This window comes from Aptenodytes patagonicus, chromosome 7 (genome assembly GCF_965638725.1).
Source record: "Aptenodytes patagonicus chromosome 7, bAptPat1.pri.cur, whole genome shotgun sequence".
In the NCBI taxonomy this organism is placed as follows: Eukaryota; Metazoa; Chordata; class Aves; order Sphenisciformes; family Spheniscidae; genus Aptenodytes; species Aptenodytes patagonicus.
In genome coordinates, this window is record NC_134955.1 from 71,799,093 (window position 1) to 71,822,769 (window position 23,677).

General features: G+C 43.4%; 1 protein-coding gene across 1 annotated transcript in view; it reads left to right on the plus strand.

The window, feature by feature from the left end:
• The window catches only part of MDGA2 (MAM domain containing glycosylphosphatidylinositol anchor 2), a 397,387-nt gene that overhangs the window by 146,284 nt on the left and 227,426 nt on the right, over positions 1-23,677 (plus strand). The window contains exon 3 of the mRNA XM_076345813.1: positions 22,498-22,672. Coding sequence (XP_076201928.1) covers positions 22,498-22,672 — 175 coding nt within the window. The remainder of the gene's footprint in view (positions 1-22,497; positions 22,673-23,677) is intronic.

Consider the following 23,677-nt stretch of genomic DNA (forward strand, 5'->3'; position numbering starts at 1 on the left):
TCCTTTATTTTGCAAGGCGGCTCCTGAATATCCAAGCTTGTATCCAGGACGCGTTTACACATAAGTATGCCTTTGCGTGCACATTAATGCCTGCAAGGGAGTGCTTGTAGCTCTGAAAACTCTCCCTGGGGAAGAGGGCAGGGCTGAGACCCCTGGAGCAAGTGTGCTTTTCTGCGTGAGAGTGCTCTCGGCTTGCCATGGGGAAGCCCCTTCTGCTTGTGCCCACGTGTGTGTTGTGGTTTGGTGTTACTTTACACTCCCTCCCCATGGGTGAGGGACTGTAGCAGGAGGATTGTAGCAATGGGGAATCAGACCAAACTAGGTGGGACCCTTATTTTCTCCTCCTTGCTTCAGGGATTGGAAAAGGCAAAGAGAAAGTGCTGCTTACGGGGCTCCTCTCCTAAGGCTACGCTCGTGGCTTTAAAGAAACAAAGCTTGGTGGGGCTGGTGCGGGTGTGCACGCCGTGGTGCCAGGCCACTCTGCTGCCTGTTTAGCCTTCTCATGACACCCTGCGTGATTTGAGGCTGCCTGTGGTGGATGTCTGCTGCAGGTGGAAGTCTGGGAGGAGGAATGAATGTTTTCTTTTTTTCTCTTTCATGTCAGTGCTCCTGCATGCTTTACCAAAGCGCACGTTTTTGCCTTTTTGTCTTTCCAGGCATTGCTTTTAACTTTTTGATCAATTGATGTAGCTCTGTAACAGGCTGATGACTTGCGTGTGCCTCTTTGTGATCTGCTCCAAGTCATGTTGAAATGGCACTGCTCTATAGGGGCCTCTCTTTGAAAATGTGTCTTCAGATTTACTCTTACTGGCTTCCTGCCACGTGCTGCAAAATTCTGCCTGAAATCGGGTACAGGCAGGTGGAGATAGGGAAGCTCATGTGTTCAGAGTGGTGGTTGCACTTTCAAACTGGAAACTGTTTTGAAACTTGGTTTAAAATTTGTTGGGGTCTAATCAATATCAATGAGGCCTTCGGGGAGAATAACGTAAGGCTACAGCAGTTATTGCAAGGGAAGAGACCTGCAAACACTCGCACGCTGTTGTTCCCCAAAACTTAGCCTCACTCCCAATTATAGAGAAAGCTCTGAGCACCCCAACACATCATTGCATGTCTACTTGTTATCTGTGCAGTGATTGTGTAGCATTTGATATATCACTGCTGTTCATAATTTGCAGCATTCTTATACACAGCACTCATCACTTGATCTATTAAATGCGCCATTAGTTGCCATGGAAACTAATTTTCCTTGATTAAGTTTTTAAAATGCCACATCCATGCTCAGGTGGGGCTAACGGTGGGTGGGCAAATGCAGCCCTTTTTTCATAAATTACTGCTTTCAGGATTTTGCCCAGAGGTTGGTTTGGATTTTTGAACAGAATTCTGCAAAGCCCCTTGCTGTTTGGGAATGAGGGCAACGTGATGAGTCCTCCTCTCTTTGTGGCTGGCTGAGCTGAGCCCACAGCCCGTGTCGGACTCGCTGGGGCTGGCTGTGTGTCCCGCAGGGCGAGGGGCTGCAGCGTCACCCGTCGGACCCATCCATTTCCCAGACGTTAGCCCAGGAACCGAGTGTTGTGCTGTACCTGCCTGTCAGCTCGACAAGAGATGTGTAAGGATGTGTGAAGGCCGCTTGTCCCTGTGACGAAAGTAAGTTATTTGCTGTTCTCTGTAGCTGATAGGTGACATTTTATTTACGCTGGTGAGGCTCTCCTGCACAGCCTATGGAGGGGTGTAGCTTATCCTAACTTCCTTGGCAGCTCTAGCCTGTGCTGGGGGGGGTCCAGCTGGTGGCAGCAACGACTGTGAATGTCTAAAAGTGAGGAGCGACATCTGGGCCACAGGGGTCAGAGGAAGCAGCATCTTCTGAAAGAGCAGGGACTGGCTGGGATTTTGTATTCCTGGTTGCCCACTAAAGGCTGAATGATAAAGACCTTGTTTGTCAGTATAACCTCACCTACATTGGTGGTTTTTTTGGCTCTGGGTGTGTTTTTCCCATGCCTTTCACCTTTGTGTGCTGTCACACCTCGGGTTACGTTATCCTGTCACGAGCGGTGCATTCTGAGATGCAAAATGTGCTGAGTGAAGGGAGGGCGATGCCCGAGTCCTCGTCCAGTAGCTTCGCTGTGGCTGCATGGTGGCAATGGGGGCAGCTGCGGGAGTGCTCTCTGTCCCCACCAGCATGGCCCAATGCTCTCTGGCAAGTGATGGGGTCCCCACATCTGTCCCCCTGCCCTAACCAAGCTCCAGGAGTCAGGGGAGGCAGCAGCTGCTGCTGACACACGTAGTCCAGCTGTCTGAGAGTTGTGTGCTCTCTGCTCCCAGCGACCTCTGGGATTTTGGCTATTTTGGGGATGCAGCATGCCCTAATGAGCACCGAGGCCGCCTTCTGCAGAACTGTAGCAGATTCCAGCCCCTCACATCCTTCTGCCACCCCTTCTCCTATGCAGCGCTATCAAACTATGTCGTTTTATCCCCTTGAAATCAAGGGGCTAAGACGTGCACTTATTGCTGGTTGTGAGTGAAGAGAGTGGCAGGTAGCTTGGCTCTCCTGGAAAGCAGTGCATGGGAGGATCTGCATTTGGAAGACCCAGAATTTTCTCCCTGGCTCTGTTTTGCTGTGTTTTCTTTCCACTTGTAGGAGTGGAGTGCTGTGCTGATGGCCGCTCTGTCAACAAGTAGCTACTCCCCTTGCAGCTGAGAGGCTGGTGGGAGATACCTTCTGCTTCCCGAGCTCGGTGCTTGCACACCCTGAGCAGAGCCAGGACTGCTGTTCCTCCGGGGCGTGTGTGGCCCTGGGGACGTGCACCCTGCCTGTTGGGAATTCGAGTGGCATATGGGGGTGGTCCAAGTGGCACGGATGTTCTCCCTTGGCTGTGGAGGACCGTCAGGGATGCTGAGCTGACTCACGCTGTGTGCCGGCTTGGTTGGGGCAGCAAGGTGCTGAGCACACAGCCTGTCCTGCAGAAATGGAGGTGGTGGCTGGCAGGGGACATTCTCAGCCTGAGAGCTGAGAAGCCTACGCTCAGTGCTCGAGTCCCCAGAGGTGCCTGGGCTGACTCGGGCAAGCCACGTCAGGACCGGCTGGAGTTAGCAGGGCTGACCCATTTTGCACCTGCATTGTTGCAGCTATTGTTCGCAGTGTGTGGATGACGGGGTTTGTATTGCAGATTTATATTGCAGAAGAAGGAATGGTTTGATTTTAATTATCATCCAGCGCTGAGTGGTACGATGGGACTTGAATAAACAACGGAAAGAAGCGATAGGCAAGACAGGAAAGCAGTGATACCGCAGTGGGGGGAAAGCCTTGTGTTGCCTTGCATGTAATTTGTTGGGTTTTGGTTTGTTTTTTTTTTTTTCCCTGTCCAAAGCAAGCATGCTGAACCTTACGGTAAAAGTTAGGTGGGATGGACGAGGCCCCTGTTGAGACGTTGGCCAGCACCTTCCTGTGTGATGGGATGTCTGTGTTCCCCAAACAAATGCAGAGCCTCTTCGGAGAAGCAGAAAAGAGCAAAGTTTTCAAATTAGAGAGGAGGATCAACAGGGAGAACATACGGGTGGGTAAAGGTCTAGCACATTTGTCCTTATCAGGGCAAAACCATGGTGCTGAGAGAGACTGAAAGGTAAGTCCAGCCCAGTGTAGCCCAAGTCAGCAGCAGCTTTTTGCTCGGCCTTCTAAGATTGCATTTATAAGCAACAGCAGGGAAGGAAATGAAAAAGACTGGGTAAAACCATTACTTTCACTTGCTTATTGATATTTTTTTCCTGTCTCAAATGAGTGGTAGGAATAAACCAAACGTCTAGAATTAAATAGGCTTTTGGTGGGTCCCAGCATGTCTGCGGACTGTTAACTGCACTTCTTGACACAAAGCAGCGCTGTCGTCCTGGGTTAGAGCGCGTCGTGCACTCGGTTTGCCATGTGCTCAGGTGCACAAGTGTCTCAGTCCCAAGAAGCCTGGTGCAACTCCAGGAGTCTCTTGCTCGCTTGTCTTTCAGTGCTGTCCCTCACTGTGGATGCTGTGATTTCTGTCCTGGACTTTTTTCACATTTAACACTTATTTCTCTTGTCAGACGGAGCAGGGGAGGGTTGTAGTGGGCACTGAATGTATCTGCAGTGCTCTGCAGAGGTGTGAATTCAGTTGCTGCACTTTAGAGAGAAAGCAGCAAATAAACAGTTCATAGCCTCAACAGCAAAAATGGGATGTAAATTTTAATCATGTATTTCTTTTAATGCTGAAGAACGGTAGAAATACATGCCCTTCATAGCTAAATATGAGTTTATTGAGTCAAACGTTTATGAAGGGTTTTTTTCAGCATAAAATGCAGGCTAATTTAGTCATGAGTCAGGCTGGATTTTGTCAGGTGTTCACTGAACATTTGTAAAGTCTTCCCATGAACTGAGGAGTGTCATATGAAATCATCATCAGTTTTCCTAACGAGTACAATTATTGTAGCAAGGATACGCAGAATGCAATAGGAAAACAGCTGTTCCAGTGTAAGTGAACCCCCTCCCCACAAATTGCTTTCTGTGGCCACATCAGCAGTTAATAAGAATTCCTGTCAATTACAATAGAAAATGTAATATCCACTTTACCTCAGAGGAGCCTTTTATGTTTTGCTTGCAGCTGATCAAAGAGAACATCACGTGAGTTTTTTGTTTTGTTTTTCTGAAATGCTGCTTTTTATATTTTTAATGGATGGAGTGCCAGAAAATTTTCATTCTTGCTTTGCGCACACTAATAAGGTGAAGGTAGGATTCTGTTCTGAAACATTAGAGGAGGCTACACTAATCACACTGAGTAATTAAGATGGTATGCATTTTAAATAATGAAGATGTTTCTATAACATGCCACCGTTACATGTGTCTGTTGATGGAGATACCTTGCTGCTTGGCAGGGAGCTTGCTTGTTGGAACTGGAAGGAGAGGTGAGCGGAGCACTGTGTGGTGCACGTCAGCTGCCCGTCAACTCCAAACACTCATGGACTGGGGTTTTGCCATGCTCTGTGATATCCTGATGTACCACGGGTGTTTGAAAAGTTGCCTTTGCTTGCTCCTAAGCCTCATTTATGGATATTGTCGATAAATATATTTTTGTCTCAATGCTTCTGTATATTGTCTCAATGCTAAATCTTACATAGCCTCAGCCGTGGGAGGAAAGGCTTTCCTGAGGATGACTGTGGGAGCCTTGAATGAGAGTGGGCAGAGGTGGTGAAATAAGTGAGGAAGGAGGGAGGTCCAGAGGTGCTGAGACCCAGCCATTTCTGTTGATTATGGCATTGATGGCGAAGGTTATAAGAATTTAGACTTCCCAAAAAGCAACCCAGGAGAAAACACAAACCCCTGAAGAAGACATTTCCTCAAAAATCTCTTTTGGACCTGAAGTCCTTGCCTAGTGGCAATCTGATGCTAAAAACTCTCAGTTAAGTTGTAATTAATATAAGGGATTGGTGGAGTTGTCTTTGTTAGGTGGCAGTTACACGGCCTCTTCTCCGCCCTGTCACGGAGCACAGAACTTTTTGGGCAGCGGTAATGAGGAAGGTACAGCATCCTTACTGGTCCACCCGCCCCTCTGGCACACAGGCTTTCACTGCGACCCCGAGCTGGGTGCTATGGTCGGTGCCTGCAGGGCAGCTGGTGGCCTTCCTTGCTGGGCGCCACCGAGTGCTTTCATCTTCACGATGACAACAATCTTGTTCCCTCTGTAAGTACTAAAATGTAATCCTGTCTTGAATGACATCATTTTGATGTGGTAACTCAGTTGTGTGCTGCAAACAGCACGTAGTCCCACTGAATATGTTGTGCATATGCCACCGAAAGAAATGTAAAGCTGTTCACCTTGTCATCTGCAGGAAGCTGGATTAAAAGGCACGTGGTTTGCAAGCTGATAAAGAAATTAAACTCCTTGGTTGTTTTATTCTGAATAATTTGACCAGCCGTATCTTGCTGATTCTCCTCGTTCCATGTGGCTGCTGTCTCTCGACAAGAAATATGTTTGCAGTTTTCTAAAAAGGGCTTGGAAGTGGTGGGGTAAAGAGGTCAGCTTAAATCAAGATAAATGCAACATCAGGGCAAGTGAAGTGTGTATTTCAGTCTCACTCTCTCAGTTGAGAATATTGAGCCTAAGCCTGCTAAAGCATCAGCAATCACTGAAAGGAGACTATCAGAGAGTCACGTGGAGATGGAAGTGACATCCAGGTGGGCGATTTTTACCATACCAGTTTCATATTGACCTTTGTGAAAGCTTAAAAGCTGCCAGAAATCTCCTACAGAAAGTTTCCAATGAACAGAGAGCATGAATCTCCCATCATCGGAAAGAAAACAGCAAAATTTCCTGGTTTACTGAAATATGGACACTTGTCCTCTGAATGGACTGCCTCTGTCTTCTCCTCTTCCCCCCCAAACTGTGCTCTGCAGTCTTTGGTTTCTGTCTGTCTGTGGTCAGCTTTTGTGTTCCTTTTTCTTGATGGCCCTTAAAAGGTAGGACATTGGCTGAAGGGATGGACAAATGGCTCTGGGATGCTGCAAAAGTAGCTGTTTTTCCATGGCTGCTGAACATACTAGTCTCATAATCAAAAATGAAGTGGGTGGTTTTGGAGTGAGGTCTGTTGCTGTGAGGTCTTGCTTGCTGAAAAAGAATGTATTTGATGAGTAAAGAGATAATTTAGTAATCCAGGGAAACTAGCAGCATATGCAGATCTGCTGGGGCTGAAGCAGAAGTACATTCTGGTAGCTGGTCTGTGAAAAGAGCTCCTAAAGAAACAGATGAAGATCCTTTTTATGGAGCAGAATAGGGAATCGTTGCTGTTGCTGTGGACGTAGTGAAAGATGTTCTCCTACATCTGCAAGTAAAACCTCAGAGCAGTGAGCTCCTCATTTTTTTCCCATAGCAGCAAGAAGTGTTCATGGTTGGAAACCACGTTTGTTTTGCTGCCCATTTGAGTTCTTCTCCAAAAATGATATATGTTAGATCCAAAAGTCCAAGCATGTGTTAGTGCCTCTGAGAAGGTGTGGTATGACTACAAACTTGACGCTGGTGCCTTCTACGCTTGACTCCAGAGTTTCTCTAGAGCTGATGCCCTTCAAGTGGAGATTTATTTAATGCCAGCGTGCACTTCCATGACTGGCAGTTCAGTCGTTGAACATGAGAGGCTTGATTGTTCTTCAGAGCCTTTTTCTTATATCCCACTAAATTCAGGGAGCAGAGGGAAGATGGTTCTGTAACACACTGTGGTTCTACGTGCGGTGAACTTACTGTCTTGTGTTCCACGTATCTGCATATGGTCTTGAAGACAGTGCTTTCAAAGCAATAACTTGATGGCCCCTGAGGCCCAGGAGCAATGCCGTGTCTACTAAGGCAGGCTCTTGAGATTGTTGCTTTTGCATTTTAAGGAAAGAAATGCTGCTCACAAAACCTAGTCCATCTGAGGTGTCTGATGGTGATAGAGTTTGAACAAATTGGGTTGTTTCTGGTCTGACCATTAAATGACCCCTCTGTGATCCTTCTGCGTGGTTTTATTCTCTGGGCTGCTTCCAGGTTGTTCTCGTAGATAAAATTATGCCATAGGCTGAGCTCTTCTTCAGCCTCTGGCAGCTGGGAGTGGCCGTTTTGGGAAGGACCAGGTTTATTTTTGCTGCCATCCACCTGAGCACTTGTATCTGGATGCCCTGCAGAGCGTGAGTGATCTTATCAGGCTGGAAAAACCATATGCCTTTTGCTGAAGGATGCTCTGTAATTGAGGCTTATTCCCAAGTGGTGCTGAAGAGCTCGTTACGTTGTTAGTTGTTGTGTTAGGCTTCCCCCTCCTCCACCCCCCCAGCTTTTGGAGTCAGCTTAGGCGCATGTGGGGTTTTTTGTTTGTTTTTGGTTTGGTTTGGAGACTTCTGTATGTTAGTAAAGGCAAGGAATCTAAACCTGAAGAGGAGAAGTTGAACTTTAAATAAGCTTAACTATTTAATCTGTGTGTAAATGTTTGCCTTCCCAGCCAAAAGCAATTAAAAAGAAGACTCAACTGTCGCTGTCCTAATTCATTTGGTATGCGCCAGGTATTTGTTCTGGTACTGTACTACAGGGCGCACGGCACAGCTGCTGAAATAAAGCTAAACAGAGCTAAAAAATGTTACTCTTCTGATAAGTATGGCCACATTGGTTGTCTTAGAGGTAGCTAAAAAGTACAAGGAGCTTTAAAACCCCTTTCTAGGGTGCAACAGCATCTTCCATCAGGACAAATAGGAACTACTTGTGTCTGTTTTGTTCTGTGTTACCTTTTTTCTGAGTGGGCTGTTATTCTTCTTCATAACAGCAAGTGCATAATTAGACACTAAACAATAAGTATTTCCCAGATTATTAGTGCTTTTTTACAGAAAAATCTTGCTACGCTGTGTGACTCATTGCTCCTTAGTTTTGAGTGGTTTGTTCTACCTCTGCTTGAAAGGTGTAACCTTGGTATAGTCTTGATAGGTCCTTATAAATGATTATAGCAACATTATAGGCTGAATCCTCTTACTCTTGCAGATTTCAGGATCCAGGAGATAAAAATAACAAGTGATTTTTTTTTTTTCCTCCCCGCATGTCTATCAATCAAAATGATAAAGATATTTATGACTTGCATGTTTTAATAGTGTAATTAGATAAAATTACATGTTCAAATGATTACACATATGAACGCTAATTACATAATTGAAGACAATTATGCTAACTAGGTAAATACGTAATTAACTAAAAATCTCTTGTAAAATCAAGGAAATTTGCACAACATCCAAAGAAAGTAAAATCACAATAAAAAATAAACCCTTTCAATCTGACCGCTCCAAGAGCCAGCCAGCCGCCTGTAGATGGAGAAGACCTGGCCATTTAACTTCAGCTGCCTCTTCTATTTTGTAGTCTCCTCGTAAAAGGAAGGTGAACAGTAAAGCAAAAAGCTGTGCTGTAGTTGTGTTTGTCTTGATCTCTGGCAATGATTTTCTGACCTCCGTGGGCTGGATTTTGGTGGTTCGTTGGAGTGTGGGCTTTTTGTGGGGTGGGGAGGGAATTGTTTTGTCTTTTATAATTGTGGGTTCTTAACACAGAACGAAGGGAAAGCTCAAAGCTAGTTAATTTGTTCCTATTTTAATGCAACAGTGCAAGTTTAATATACCAAGAACGGGCTCACAGTGGCAGCGCTGCCCTATTGAGGCTGTGGGATGGAGGCTCGTTACAGCCTCATCACCAGCCCCTGCAAGGCACTTTCTTCTGACGTGCCAGCTTGCCTTGCACGCCCTTTCCAACTGCAAAAGTTTGTTAAGGCTTGTACATTAGAAATGTGGTGAGATGTCCAGAGCCTCAGTAAACTCCCCAGTGCAGAAGTGCATTTGGGGGTGGAGCATTACTGTCTATCAGGCAATGCTGAATTAGCAGCTGTAGCCCCTCTTCTTTGTGCTATCAACTTTTCCAGTTTTAAATATTCCCTGATTTGAACCTATCTTCATTTCCCTTTGGAAATCATCTCAGATCATTGTTGCTTAATACTGCGATGATTTCCTTAGCCTTTGCTCTACAAATCCTTAATCCTGTCCCTTAATCCCGTCCTTTTATTTCTAGTTGCAAGCTGAACCAGGTTCTTTTTTTTTTTTTTTCTCTTAACGTCTATTTGCAATTCTCTTGATATGTGGGAACTGTTCCCAGATCCCTTTCCTTGGCACTCGTGGGAGTCATTTAAAGGTATGCCAGGAAAGCTCAACAAGACATGAATGATGCTATTTGTGATTACTGGATTTTTCATAAATTTTCTTCTCGTTGGGTTCTGAATTGGAAATGAGCTAAAATCTCAAAGTCAGTAGGATTCAAACACATGCTTAATTTCTTTTCCCTGAACAAAGTCTTGCAGAACCTTTCCCAACTGTGCCAGGTACAGGGCAGAAGAGACCCAGTTCTTTTCCAGTGTTGTTTAATATTGTTTTAGACTTTCTCACTGTCTGAGGGACGCTTTGCCGCTTCTTCATCCTCTGAAACAAAGAAGAAAAAAGAGTGTACACAGAAGCAAAAACATGGCAACAGTGGTGTGTTTTGGTGTCTGTCACTGGCACTTTCAAGCAGAAACCTAGGAACTTCCATCCTGGATGAGCCCAGATGTCCCTTGTCCCGTCTCCTGTCCAGCACCTGGAGCCTACGGGTAGGATGTGCTTAATCTTCCAGCCTCTGGGTGTCTGATGTTTTGGGATTGCCTGATCAAAAGGTTGCATTTGATGACTGTGGTAACTAGGTATGGATAGATTTAATTCCCATGAATGAATGTTCTGTCTTTTGGAATCCGTTTAGAGCCCTGGACTTCATGTCATTGTGTTGGTTAATAATTTGTGACTTTTAGTTATACAACACAATTATATGTTGTATTTTGAAAGAAAAAAAAGTGTTCTTTTGAAAAAAAATGCTCTTTTAATAATTTCAGTCAATGCTTCTGATTTCTTATGTTACAAGAAATCGTGGGCTTGATGTAGTGTCTGTGACTTGTGCTCAGCAGCTGCTGATCTTTTCTGGCCTTAAGCTCTGTTGATAGCATTTCATACCGAGCTGCCTCCTCAGCTGAGCTGCCAACTCTCTCTTGTCAAGATTTCTTCTCTTTTCTCAATTCTCCCACCTTTCAACCAAAATAAGATGTCATCTCCTTTCTTTGTCATCACAGCTGAAACAAGTTAAATCTCAGGATCTCACTCTCATTTTTAGCTCAATGAGATTGTAAGGTGTAATTCAGCATGTATGAGTGTTGGTTCCTGTGGAAGGAAGATAAAGCACAGCTAATGTTACTGGATCACGGAGATTTGGGTTACATTCAAAAAGATGCCTGGAAATAAGGCAGGTGCGTATCTTCAGTCTTGGAGGGATGCAGCGCAAGGCGTGCTGTAGGAAATGCTGATAAGGTCCGATGCAAACGTAAAGACAGAGCCCGGTGGTCATCAGCTTTCAATATTTAGAAGGGATTTTTCTCAGAGTCTCTTCGTGCACCAAGTCTACTATCAGTGCTGGTTGAAGTACAGCATAATTTTTCCAGATTACGTTTTATGAAGTTTTTAAAATGGGAACTAGTTTAAGTAAACAGACTGATACTGCATTGCAGGAAATCAATAACCTCGGTGCTATTTGCAGAAGACAATGTAGTGGAAAAAGAGCCATTTAAACCCAGCGTTTTATGATGTTCAGTTAAGTGGATTTAATTTGTTCAAGCAGAGGTGGGCCAGAAACGTGCCTGGGTTGCTGTCGGAGTGCAGAGGATGGTGCAGCGGCCACGCGGTGCGAGTGGTGGCACCTCTGCCTCTGCAGACTTGAGCTTTGCTGGAGGAGGTGCTTTGCATGCAGTGCTTTGCGTGCCCCTGCGGGAGCAAAGAATTAAGGATCCCCAAAACTTTGCACTGGAGCCCTTGGGGGGGGGGGGGGGTACAAGCATGTTCTGGAAGCAAATTTGGTTTTTATTTTTCGCGCAGAAGGAAAACAAGTGCATTTTTCTTTCTATTGTCAGCTCATCTGTACCAAGAGTATGTAGGTCTCTGCCTCGTAGCATTCACCATCTGCACAGAAATAGCTTTCTGTTGCAATTCTATTTTCGCCACGCGTGCAGCCGTGCTGGCGTCAGTGGCTGCTGCTTTTGTTTTCTCATTTGCAGAACCGTTTATTTGTGACACTTGTCAGTCAGTTTAAAGGCTGCATGTCTGCCCAAAAATATCTCCCCTAATGATTGTTGTAGGAAGTAGTCAAGATTCTTATTACTGAAAGACCAGAAGAGAAACATTTTCTTCTGTCTTTATCAGTTTACTTGTTGTAAGTCTCTGGTAGCATTTTGGGTGTGCTCTGTAACGCTGTTTGTTTTGAATACTCTCTTTTTCCCCGGGGTCTTGCAGGGGAGTGAAATGGTTAGGGACAGAGAGAATGAGAATCAGAAGGTAATACCTGAAAGGATTATAAAAGGAAAAAAGCATCAATTTTAAACTGCCTGGATTTCGAGATGGCTTTGTCACTTTGAAACGCAATTCTATTATGAAGAGTGACTTTAAAGTAGAAAAATCCTGTTTAGCAGCCACTTTTTCCTCTCTCTGTTTAGACTCCAGTCTTCTGAGTTTAATGACAGAAACACATTTTTATGCCTTTTTGCTCTTGAGGGAGACAAGTAGTTGTGGGAACGGGGGAGCTGATGGCTTCTGGTTTCCCACTGCTGCTTGTGCTGTGGTTGAACAGCAGCTCCTCAGACCTCCATCCTCCTCTAATACCCTCCCACATCCCCATCCCCAAACTGGATGAAGGCATCACCGCTGGGCGCCAGGAGGTGGGGATGGTACCGCTCCGGGGCTGGCTGTGTGCCTGTACCGAAGTTGGGTAAAACTGGGCTCTGAAAGGTTGTGCAGGGAAGACCAGCAGCCACGTAAGGCACTTTGCTTGCAGAACTGGGCTAGTAAGAGTTATTTAGGCTAAGGTTGGGGGTTTTATGTCTTTGGACGCTGGGAGGACAGTGCATTGGTTGCAGTTGTGCAGAAGTGCTGGGTGATGGAGATCCAGTACCAGGTGATGGTTTGGGCTATAGAGCTGGTCCCTGGTGGTGAGCACGAGAAGGAGATTTCACATCCCCCAGCACTCCCGGTAAAGTCCTTCAGCACTGCTGACTCTGATTTAGTGAAACATCTTGGATAGAAGATGTTTTGCATAAACAGCTTACGCTGAGCAAATGGAAAGTGATTTCTAATCCATTTTATTACTGCCTTAACTTTGCCTCTTATGTTGAAAATTGATCTGCTATCAAATTTCAGTCCCTCGTGTATGTTTTAAAGATGTTGATTGCTTTTCCCTGATTTTTCATTTGATACTGCAGATTTGCTGAGCTTATCACTTGCACTCTTGAGCATGTTTCTATTACTTTAATGAGTACTGTGGCTTTTCTCTATACTCTTGCCAGTTCTTCAACATCTTCCTGGGGTATAACCCTCAGAGTGGGACCGTCGCCTTAGATTTTATTCCAAGGGCAATTGTAGAAGCTTCAGGTAGAGACGATGTAAAACTCCTAATCTATCTGATTATTTTCTGCTTTATGCAACCAAAAAATCTCTCAACTTTTTGGTTCACTGGAAATTCAGAGTAGTGGTGGGACTGGCACGGAGCACACGGTTGGCTGTGGTACCACCCTCCTGTCCCCAGTCCTTTCTAGCAATTGCAGTTTCTGAGAAGTGCACAGAATGGCGATTTCCTAGCAGGTAACCTTTGCAGGGCATCACTGGAAATACCTCGCCCATGGACCCAGTTCTCTTCTTTATAGCTCTTCCAGGCTGGCCTCCAGGTTATCAGCTCTCTTACCGTAGCGTTGCTCTGGTAACTCATGTGAGTTTGATTATACCAGCCTTTCTTTTTGAAAACTGTAAGGATTTTAGATCATTTACTGTACCTGTATGGCAACAATAGCAACTTATTCTGTCACTGGGGGGAAAAAAAAAAAGTACCATGATTTAGATTGGCCCAGAGGGGAAATAAGAGTCTAGATGTGAATTTCACAGAGTTCTCTGATGGTCTCATCACTAAGCTTAGTTCTGTGCTAGTGGCAGTAGCTACAAGTTACAAAATATCTTCTATTTATTTGCCTTTAAACCATTTGAGAACTATAGTGAATGAATTTCCATGCATTTAAGTTATGAGGGTGTGTTTATGACTCCGGTGGTTTAATGTGGTATATCAACATTGGGAGGCCACCATAAAAATTAATAACTAGGAATTCAAATGGTGCTATGTCTGCCTCATTCTGCCCTTAGATTATGTTCTTTATTATGAAGGTGAAAAGTTGTATTTCATTTTGAAGCAAATTAATGCTGCTGAATAAAAAAGCTGAGACAATAATAAATATACACGATTCACAGATGTTTGGATCATTTCATGAATAATTTAGTTGATGGACAGTAAATAATTTCCCATCAGGAAGGCATAAACATGCAAGACCCTTTTAAGTCCTGCAGCTATTGACGATTTTAAAATGATACTGACCTCAGTAGAAACAAGGCTCTGTGAAATTCGTTGAACTCAGTCCTTCCCAGGTAGGTATTTTCCTGCCATGGAGAATGAAAAAAAACTCCATCCTTCAGTGAAGTATTTATAGTAAAAGGTATATTGATTATTCAGTATAAAAGTGCTGATTTTTTGAAGCAGTGAAACATCTTAAAAGTCATAAGGAAAAACATTATAGTCAAACTAGGATAAATTGCTGCAATTAATCATTTAACAGATTACTCAAAGATGTTTTGAGAAAGTATGTGTAGATGTTTCCCCAGACACTACCTTTTCATAAAGAAACACAGGCTGATTCAACTAAGCAAGATGCTGTAAGAAGGATCTAAAGGAGGGTTGTTTTACCAATTTGCATAGTGATTGCAATATTCTTTTCTTCAGGATTCACTCACTAATTTCCTCTTAAATTGTTCAGTGATCACTTAAAATGTCTTTGCTGATATCGAGTTAATCTTTAGGTTTTCAGCCTTTGAGTGTAAGAAATCCTTCCTCTGCACTTTCAAAGCCAAATTCTTAATTCTTGGCGTTCAGACAACTTAGACCTGTGTGGTGCCTAATTTTCAAGAGTTTTGATCACAACATGTGCAAGTCTGGGTGGAATAACTGAGAGACGAGCCTTTTAAATTTAAGAACAGTGAGGTAACCTTTGCTGCCTTGAAATTGTAGCACTGGAGAAATTGTGTTTAAAAATGTAGTTTTCATTGAGGAAAACCTCTCTGAAAGTCAAATGGACAAATAACCTGAGAGACCAAAACAAACAAACAAAAAGGTATATTCTTTCTTTGGGGCATGTCCTTACCTAAAGCATATCCTTTCGTTACCTTACTCCACCATGCAGGTCTGGACTACCCCATCCCCGTGTCTGCTGCCTGGTGACACGTCTGAGATGGAGGACGCTGCTCCCTCAGCTCATGGGCGCTGAGCCGTGGTGTGGTAAAGCTCCACAAGTGCCTCAGCAGCATTTATAGTACATAAATCAATGCCAGCTCTGAGGGGGAATTTGTGGGAAGTGTAGAATTTGGATTTGTTGCCAGCTTTGGTCTTTTTTGGGTGGCTATTCTGTTCCTTCACATCTGGGAGATTCCTGTTGGTGCTAACAGGAATTAAAACAGATTTGAACTATATCCTATTGCCACATATTAGCCTGGTTTCTGTCTTAGGACTTAAAAGTGGAATTCAAGCCTGCTGTTTTCTTTAGCAGCAATATGTGATCAACCGTTACCCGGTTGTATATGACATGCAAGTTGCTTGGCCTGAGGTGATGGGGGGATACAATGATGTTTTACGTGATCGCTATAAAAGTTTCCCGACGCAATGAGGAGTTGGAGTTGCTGTGCTGTTGGGAGGAGCTGCGTTTTGCTCCGTGTACCCGCGAGATGTGTCGTCTGTGCGCACAGGGTGTCAGTTCATACAAAGCCTCCTGCCTTTGGGATGCTAAGTTACATCGGTGGGGCTTGGGTAACTTGGGTTTGGGTATAAATCATCTGTCTTGCAGAAGTGCAGGAAGTTCAGAGATGAAGGAATACTCAGCTTAGATATAGTTTTTCTCACATTGTCAGATGTTGAGGTCTTCAGTTATTCTTTCTGACCCTTTGAATTATTGCAAGTTACTGTTTTGGAGTCACAACACTACGGTCTTCCTCTGTAGACTCCAGCCACAGCGTTGCTATGACTGGTATTTTTTGGGCTCAAGTGAACTGTGAACAAAGCAGTAACGTTCTTCTGTAGGACTTGATTGCTTGTAACTGTGGTTTTAATGCTGATTTTCTCTGTAATTAATAACCACAGTTTTTCCACTGCTGGAGAATAAAAGGAAGTCTTTTTTTCCTATGTGTTACAGCAATCAAGCTGGAAAATAACAATTTCTCTGTGATCTCTGGCACCAAATCAGAACTGATCATGTCCTGCATGTTAACAGTTACTGTCAAAGACTGCTTTTAGTTAGATGAGTAAAAAATTGTGCTTTTGCATGCCAGCCTACGGAAGCATTAGTATGTGTGTAAACATAAACACACGAGTCGCCCCATAAAGGCAACAGCACCAGCCACATGCCAGGCCTGGGGGCAGTGCTCAGTTTTCTCTCTCGTGTTTCTGTGAAGTTTGAGCAGTCCAGGTACGGAGCAATGAAACCCAGTCTTCCGAGGTGATTGCATGTTGGCTACTGCAAACTTGAAGAAATACATTTGGAAACCAATGACTCTCCAGTTCTGCATTTGGTTTCACACTGATAACAGCTTTCTAGCCCCGTCCAAGGTAGAGGATCATCATTTTTTCACAGTAAGCAGGGCTTGCTTTGAGTTGGCTGTTTTGCCACTCTAATATTCCACATAAGAAGTTTTGAACAATGAACAGTACTTTTAACTGAAGCCATTTTCAAGCCCAACACTTCAGACATTATCATATGAAATAAATAGGAAGAGAATTTTTCATACCACGTGCATATTGGTAGCCTGTAGCAATATCTATTCCAATAACGACAGATGTTTTGTACCCCCCGTCTCATCGGACATGCTGCATCATGCTGCCTCTGGTTTGCTAAAAGGTTGAAATGCAACATCCCCCTTCCATTTTATTTAGCTAATAGCTAAATCCCGTAATTTAGCTAATCCCGTAATTTAGAGGTGTGAATGCTTTCCTTTCATGTATGGTGAGGATGACCTGGTGAACACGTGGGAGATTTCCTAGAGTAAATGTGTCCTTGCGAAAGTAAGAGCAAGGTGGTGTCCTGCAGAGTGGTGGTGTTTTAGATCAGTGCTGTATCTCCTGTCTTGTGGGCATGGTGCAGGAATAGCTGTGGCTTGTTTTAGGTGACCAGGGGAAGGATATTTAGAAACCCTTGGAGGTGTACCTTTGATTTGACTGTCCCCTGAGTCTTCAAAAGGCCCTGCAGAAGTGTTTGCCTAGACACAAGTGAGAGGGCACCCGTTCAGACAAGGAGCTGTTGGATTCGCCTGGTGATGGTCTTTGTGCCGAGGACGTTGAGCAGTTCTGTGCAGAAACCTTGGCATTGAACAACTTGCTCTCCGCTGTGAACCTGTGCCTGTGCAAGTCTGGTACAAAATCCATCCCTGCCAGTCCTGCAGTGGTGGTTTACATCTGCCGTGCAATCATTTGGCTCTGTGACGTGCTTGCAGGAGGGGAAGCGGGAGCTCGGTGAAAATAATAGGCTATTTTGGGTCAAAGCATGTTCCACTTGACTTATTGCATATAGGTATGAATGGTGTCTCCTGGTGTCAGGCAATGAAAACTTGGATCCAATGTGCTCTCCTGTTCGGTTGGTTTGTTTGTTTGTTTCTTTCTGTTTTCTTTGGTGTTTTTTTAGAGTATTTTGGGATTTTTTTTTTTTTAATTTTTTAAATCAGAGGGTAGGAAGGGCGTATTGAACTTCAGACGTGAATTGGAGGCAAGTTATAGAAGAGTTTTAAATATATGGTGTAGCTTCTTACGTGATCTGGTTTGTTGTCTAACAGAGCAGCATGTGGAGATCTCCTTGGGGCTGTGGCTAGACCCCAGGCTGGCCCATTTGAAATGACCTTGGGTGTATCTACAGGGCACTGAGGTCTCCTGTGTGGTCATATCCCCTCTGAAGAGAAGGAAGAGGTCAGGGGACATGCACATGCTCAAAACTGCTTCAGTAAGTTTCCTTAACTAAAGGAGCAGAAGTCACTTTCTCTTTCCTGGCCCAAAAAGGGCCTTTTGTGTAGTATGTCCTCTGTGTTCATCATGAAGGTGGCGAGCGCTTCTTGCCTTCAGTAGCTGCTGCCCCAGCCATTGCTTTCCTGAGAACAAAAATAATCTCATGGAAAAATAAACTGAAGGGATTATTTTCCCTTTTTTTTTGGAGGCGGCGTGGTGGGTATGTTTAAGATGGCTTTTTCCAAAGGCTCTGATGTCTTTAGGCATGAAGAAATGTTCCAGCACATCCCAGTGAAGTTGTGCAAAGACCTCTTTCACGACTGTTTGCATACAAAGGAGGACTTTAATCTGCGTCAGGGATTTGGGGATTATAACAGTGATCAGGAGGTTCTCCTCATCCTTGTTTTCTTAGCGATGTCAGAGGGCAGCGACTGCAATCAGCGGCAGTGGGATGCAGTACCAACCCCTGGTGCAGGCACTGGGTATATTTTAAGGAACGTATTTACTTACAGTTCCTGCGTTAGGCAGATTTCAGTGTTGTGGTATAAGAAAAAGATTGTCAAAACCTCATTTTCCACCAACTGTTTCCGTGGAAGAAAGAGAAGTTTCCATTGCAAAACGCTTGTTTTTTTGTTGGGGTTTTTGGGTGGTGGCTGGTGGTGGTTATTTTTTTGAACCAAGCAAAATGTTTTGTATTCAGAGTAAAGATATTTTAATGTTTACTGTCTTTGACAAAGACAGTATTTAAAACAGAAGTGTTTCATTTTTATAATATCAAAATTAAATATTTTCCTTTTTCTGCTGCTTTCTTTTTGGGCATGAGTACTTTGTTGAAGCTGAGAAAAGTTAGGCAAAATATTCTCAGAGGTTTTTTTTAATCTGCATTTTTCATCTAAAAATGTAAAGTCTATGACTCCTGCTGAAGTTGCAGGAAAGCTCACTGAGAAAACTGAAGCCGTAGGGTGAAATACGACTGTGTGTCTCAGGGCATCTGCTTAAGCCAATAAAATACTGTCAAAGATATTGATGGTTAGAGAACTTATGGGCATATACGGATCAGACAAGTACATAGGTCGTGATATGGCTAGATGGGCCATAAATTACTAATTTTTAAAAGTTGAATAGTTTTTAATTGAATTGTTCATAAATTATTTTTTTACTTCTGCATGTTTTGCAAGGAAAAAAGAAAAGGAAAAAGAAAAGAAAGATTTTATAAATAAAGACCATAATCATATGGCAGAGCAATGGCAATACAAGGGTGGGATTCCCAAATGTGCATCGGAGTAACACTGAGTACTTTGGAAAATTGCGTCCTTATAAGTCAGCGAGTGCGTATCTGTGTAATGGATTAACATTTATTAGTCTGATATGTGTACGCCGTGGTGTGCAGACATAACTTTTTAATTAAAACTTTGCATTACAAGCAAGAATGGCTTTGACTTCTCGGTGGAACAGAATTTATTTACTTCCCATGTTATCCATGCTATCTGAGTAGACATGCAGAGCACGCAGTGCTGCTTCTGCACTAGGAACTGGGAGGTTTCAAACAGAGGAGCAGATTATGAATAGCAAACACTGATAAAATGCATCTGGGTGAGCAATTGTTTTGTGCCAAGTTATTTGAAAATACTGGAGTATCTGAACTATGTGAATATACTATCTAATGTGTTGGGTTTTTTTAAAGCTAGTAATCTAGAGGCTTTCTGAATCCTCTGCCATAAAGAAGCATAGATGCTGCTTTGGGATTTGAGGCTGACACCTGCCAGAATGTCCCACGAGCCCGTGGTCCCTCTTTGCCACCGCTCCCCACCTTGAAAATGGGATAATGTCAGTGCTGTGGCAGCGGTTGCTCTGAAGGTCACTGTGTTAAGCAGTGGTGAGGGCTTGGACACTAGAGCTGTGAGATGCTCCTTCTCTAAGGATGGGTTTGATAGTCTGTCTCTTAAAAGTCATTAGAGGTCACCCCAAAGCATGGACTGGAGCTTGCAGTGGGTGAAACCGCTAAGGACCTCTCTGAAGAGGTTTTCAGCCACAGACACCTGGCTTTCCTGTGCCCGATTTTTTGATTACTGCCTTAGCATAGTGTTTGAGAGTCATCTTTCTTCACAGTGCATTCAATAAATTACAATGCAATATTGATCAGCATGTTTTTGTGTGTATGTTGAGTTAAAGCCAAGGTAAATAATGAACTGAAGTTAAATCAGACCAGTGACATTCCTGAAGGATATCTTTCAAGAGAGAATCTAGTTGACAGTATTCCTTTTATTCTTCAGGGATCTCTACATACACTACAAAATTAGTTAATTTGTTAAAATTGCTCCTCTTTCCTCTAAACCATACATGTATATATATATTTTTTTTAAAGCTGAAAACTACTTTTGTTGACAGACAAACAGCATCCTGTTAAAATTCCTTATAATAAAGGGAAGACAGATACATCAACGTTAAGATGCAGTGGAGGGGGAAGGCTTTTGCATTCATAAAAAGGATAAAACTGACAGTATCTAAATAAACTTTGCTATATTTTTTTATGTAAGTTATGTAATGTTACCAGTTACATAGATGCTGATAATACTTATAACGTATTATTTAAGTTATACGTTCTTTTGACAGAGCAGACTGCCTTCCACTGGAAACTTTTTGTGGGAGAGGAAGGGGAGGAAGAGAGAAGTCACGCTATTAATTTTTTTCCAGTTAAAAATCAAAAAGAGCTGTTTTTACAATTCTGATTTCATAAAGGGAAATAAAACACGCAAGAGATTCAGTGAACATCTTAAATGCTGTTTTAAAATACTTCTCAAGCGTTTGAAATATATATGATGAAATTGTATTCTGCAGCATGCAGAAGCTGAGTGTGTTCCAAAATTATCCTGCAGCACATTTATATGGATGATTTAAAAAGCCCCGGAGCCAAGAGTTTAGAATAGAAGTACAGACAGATTGAGACTGGTAAATATAGCAGTGCTAATAGCGTCTCTCTCGCATGCAGACCGAATGTTGTAGATGTAGAGTTTGGCATATTTGCTTTATCCCAGAGCAGCAGAACTATGTGAGAGTTATGCAGGTCACCTGGCAAGAGGGCAAAGCCAGTTGAGCTTAGGAATTTAACAAGCCAGAAGGAGATGAACATTTTTTTGAAGTATTGTTTGCTGTGACTTCAGCCTCTGAAGCCCACACCTGCTCTTGTTTCGAGGGGAGGAGAATTTACATGGGCTACAGCTGGTCATGAATTTTTCAGTTCAGAGCCTTTTGTAGAAGATGCCTCCTGTCCAGGAGAAGTTCCTGATAAGAGGAAGGCTGAATGCCACCCACCTTGTGCTCCTGTGCAGGTTACTGGGATCTGGACCCCAGTTCTGGGTCAGGACTGGGAATGGTGGAATTTAAGTGTCTCTGCACCCTGGAGAATGATCTCCCTCCAGCCAAGGCAACCCTTAGGGCCACCTTGGTGCCCACCAAGGGCCACCCAGCTCAGCCACAGGACCCTTCTTCACATGGGAGAGGGCTGGAAGCACAGCATGTCCAGTTCAGGCTTGGCTGGGCACGGAGACAGGCACTTGGTACTGGTGGCAGGCGTGCACTGCCTGAGCTGCCAAGGCTGCAACACCTTGTCCAAACCAAGCCAATACCGGCTCAAGGTTGCTTGTAGACAGCCTGCCTAGCAGATCCCAAAGGATCAGTGTCTAAACGCTGTTCTTTAAATCATGACTTCACTGACTACTTTTGGACAATCTTTGGGGACCGTAGCCTGGGAACTAATAGCCAAATATTTATTATCTTGTCTTGTGTCAATCTCACTTTTATCAATGACTACAGAATTTTTGGCCTTCATCCTGGCATAGAATTAGCGGATGGGGTTGAGAAGAGATGGCTCTGAGAAGCTTCAGAAGAGACGTAAACTCCTCTTTATGCAAGTATCCCACTTGTGGCCTCTATAGGCAAGAAAAACCTGCCATTTAAAAAAAGCAGTTTTGATCTGGAACTGAATGTTGCTTATCCTGGTCATTGAATTAGTGTGAACTCAAAGAGGTGGGAGGTACCTGGGGAGTCTTTGGAGGTCTGGTGCATTTCATGAGATAACTTAGTCCGCCGAGTCATGCAGGCAAGGGCTCGGGTCATCAAGCATGGGTGTTAGCAATGTGCGTATCCACCTCTGTGCAGCTGTTGGTTGTAGTGGGCTGTTACTGGCATTTCTATGGTTTTGGAATTGAAAAGTTCACTTTAAAAAGTCTTCACTTTTGGAAAATAATTACCAGAGTAAAGGAATCTGAAATTGCCGTAAATGACATTAACCACCTATTTGAAGAAATAGATGTTAGTAGTGTGTTGCAGTTTCAAGCAACTGATCATTTGACTTCTTAAAACTGGATTTTATTGCTGCTGAAAGATAATCCATTAGTTGTTTTGAAGGTGCCTTCCACTGTGCCCTCATCTTTCATGAATATGATTTCAATGGAAACTATCCATGTTCAGTGCACAAGTACAGCCGCCTTTTCTGGTGAGCTCTGCTCGTTGCCATTAGTGGGGAATTTTTCTGCAGCTGTTCCAGCTGTGTGTCACTGATGGTGGATTGAGTTGTTCTCCATATCTCTGCTAGTGGCCTTTATTTTTTATGGGGCATTTCCATCAAAAGTAATTAACTATTTCTAAGACACGATGGTAAATGCAAGATTACTATTCAGGGGTTCTCGGATGAAGTTTGATTGTAAGCGTGAGCTATTCAGTTTTCTGGAGAAGTTCCCCGAGTCCTCCAACATAAAATCTTGGCCACCACACATGTGGTTCTCGGTTCGGTGAAGAGATCTATACTGTCCTGACTTTTACAGACTTAAAGTAACAATCTTCTTTGGTGCTTGCTCAGATCAGGTGGACCAAAACAGCAGGAAGTGCCTCTGACAGATTTCAAGACTCGAGTGTCTTCAATGAAACCCTGAGGATATCCAACATCCAGCGACACCAAGGAGGACGCTACTACTGCAAGGCTGAGAACGGCTTGGGTTCGCCAGCCATAAAGTCCATAAGAGTGGACGTGTACTGTAAGTAAATAGCTCGGGAAATTCTTGCTATGCTTTTTATTAACTTCTTATAATGTCTGACGTTACAAAGAAGTGACCAGCTCTTTGGGAAGTCCAGTTTTAAACAGTACTTCAGGGCAGATCCTGCAGTTTTGGGGACTATTTATGGTCAGAAGACTTGTGGCTGTTCCCAATGAAGTCAGGTGGGGTTGCTTGCATATGGAAATATCTTTAAACAAAATCACAATACTTCGGTAAGAAAGATGAAGCTCAGGTACAACTCAGCCTGCTTAGATGTCAGAGGAAGATTTGTCTACAGCTTCATAGAGTGAAGATCTAGTACATAGCACAGCCCTTAATCTCTTGTACTTTTGGCTGCGCTTGCCCTTGACACTGATATGGGAACAAGTACAGATGTTTTTTGCTATTTTGCTTTAATTGCTGCTAAAAAACGTTGCTTTTTTTTTTTTTTTTAAATGGCAATCTCTTCATGGTCCTGTGAGATGGAGTTTTAAAAGCTGCACTTGAAATGTTGGGCAGTGAAAAATATGAAGTATTGGGATTGCAATGCAATTGGTCACCAGAGCTGACAGAAAAAGAGGAAACAATTGAAAAATGTCATACTGCAATAAATGCACAAAATGGAATAAAAAATAAAATAAAAATCCCAGTCTGACTTGCGCAGACTCCAGTGTCAGTGAGTGGGCTAGTCAGACGAAGCACAGCTCTCGCTTGTGATCAGGTGTAGGTCATTGCTGTAGGTTTAATGGTAAACTTTGCATCTGACTTTGTAAATTATGTGACTGGACTCAGCTGCTGGAAAGTGAGAAGACCTTAATGCCTCAAACAACTGTGGATTTGTGTACGCTTCAAATGAAGAAAAAATGTTCAAAATCTGTTTGAAATGCTCCAAAGACAAAGTCTTTGCAATATACATTTGGAGACTTCTAATGCAAGTAGTGTCATGTAAAAAAAAAAAAAAAGTTTACATGCCACATATGTAGTTAAACAAATAGCTAGAGCTCG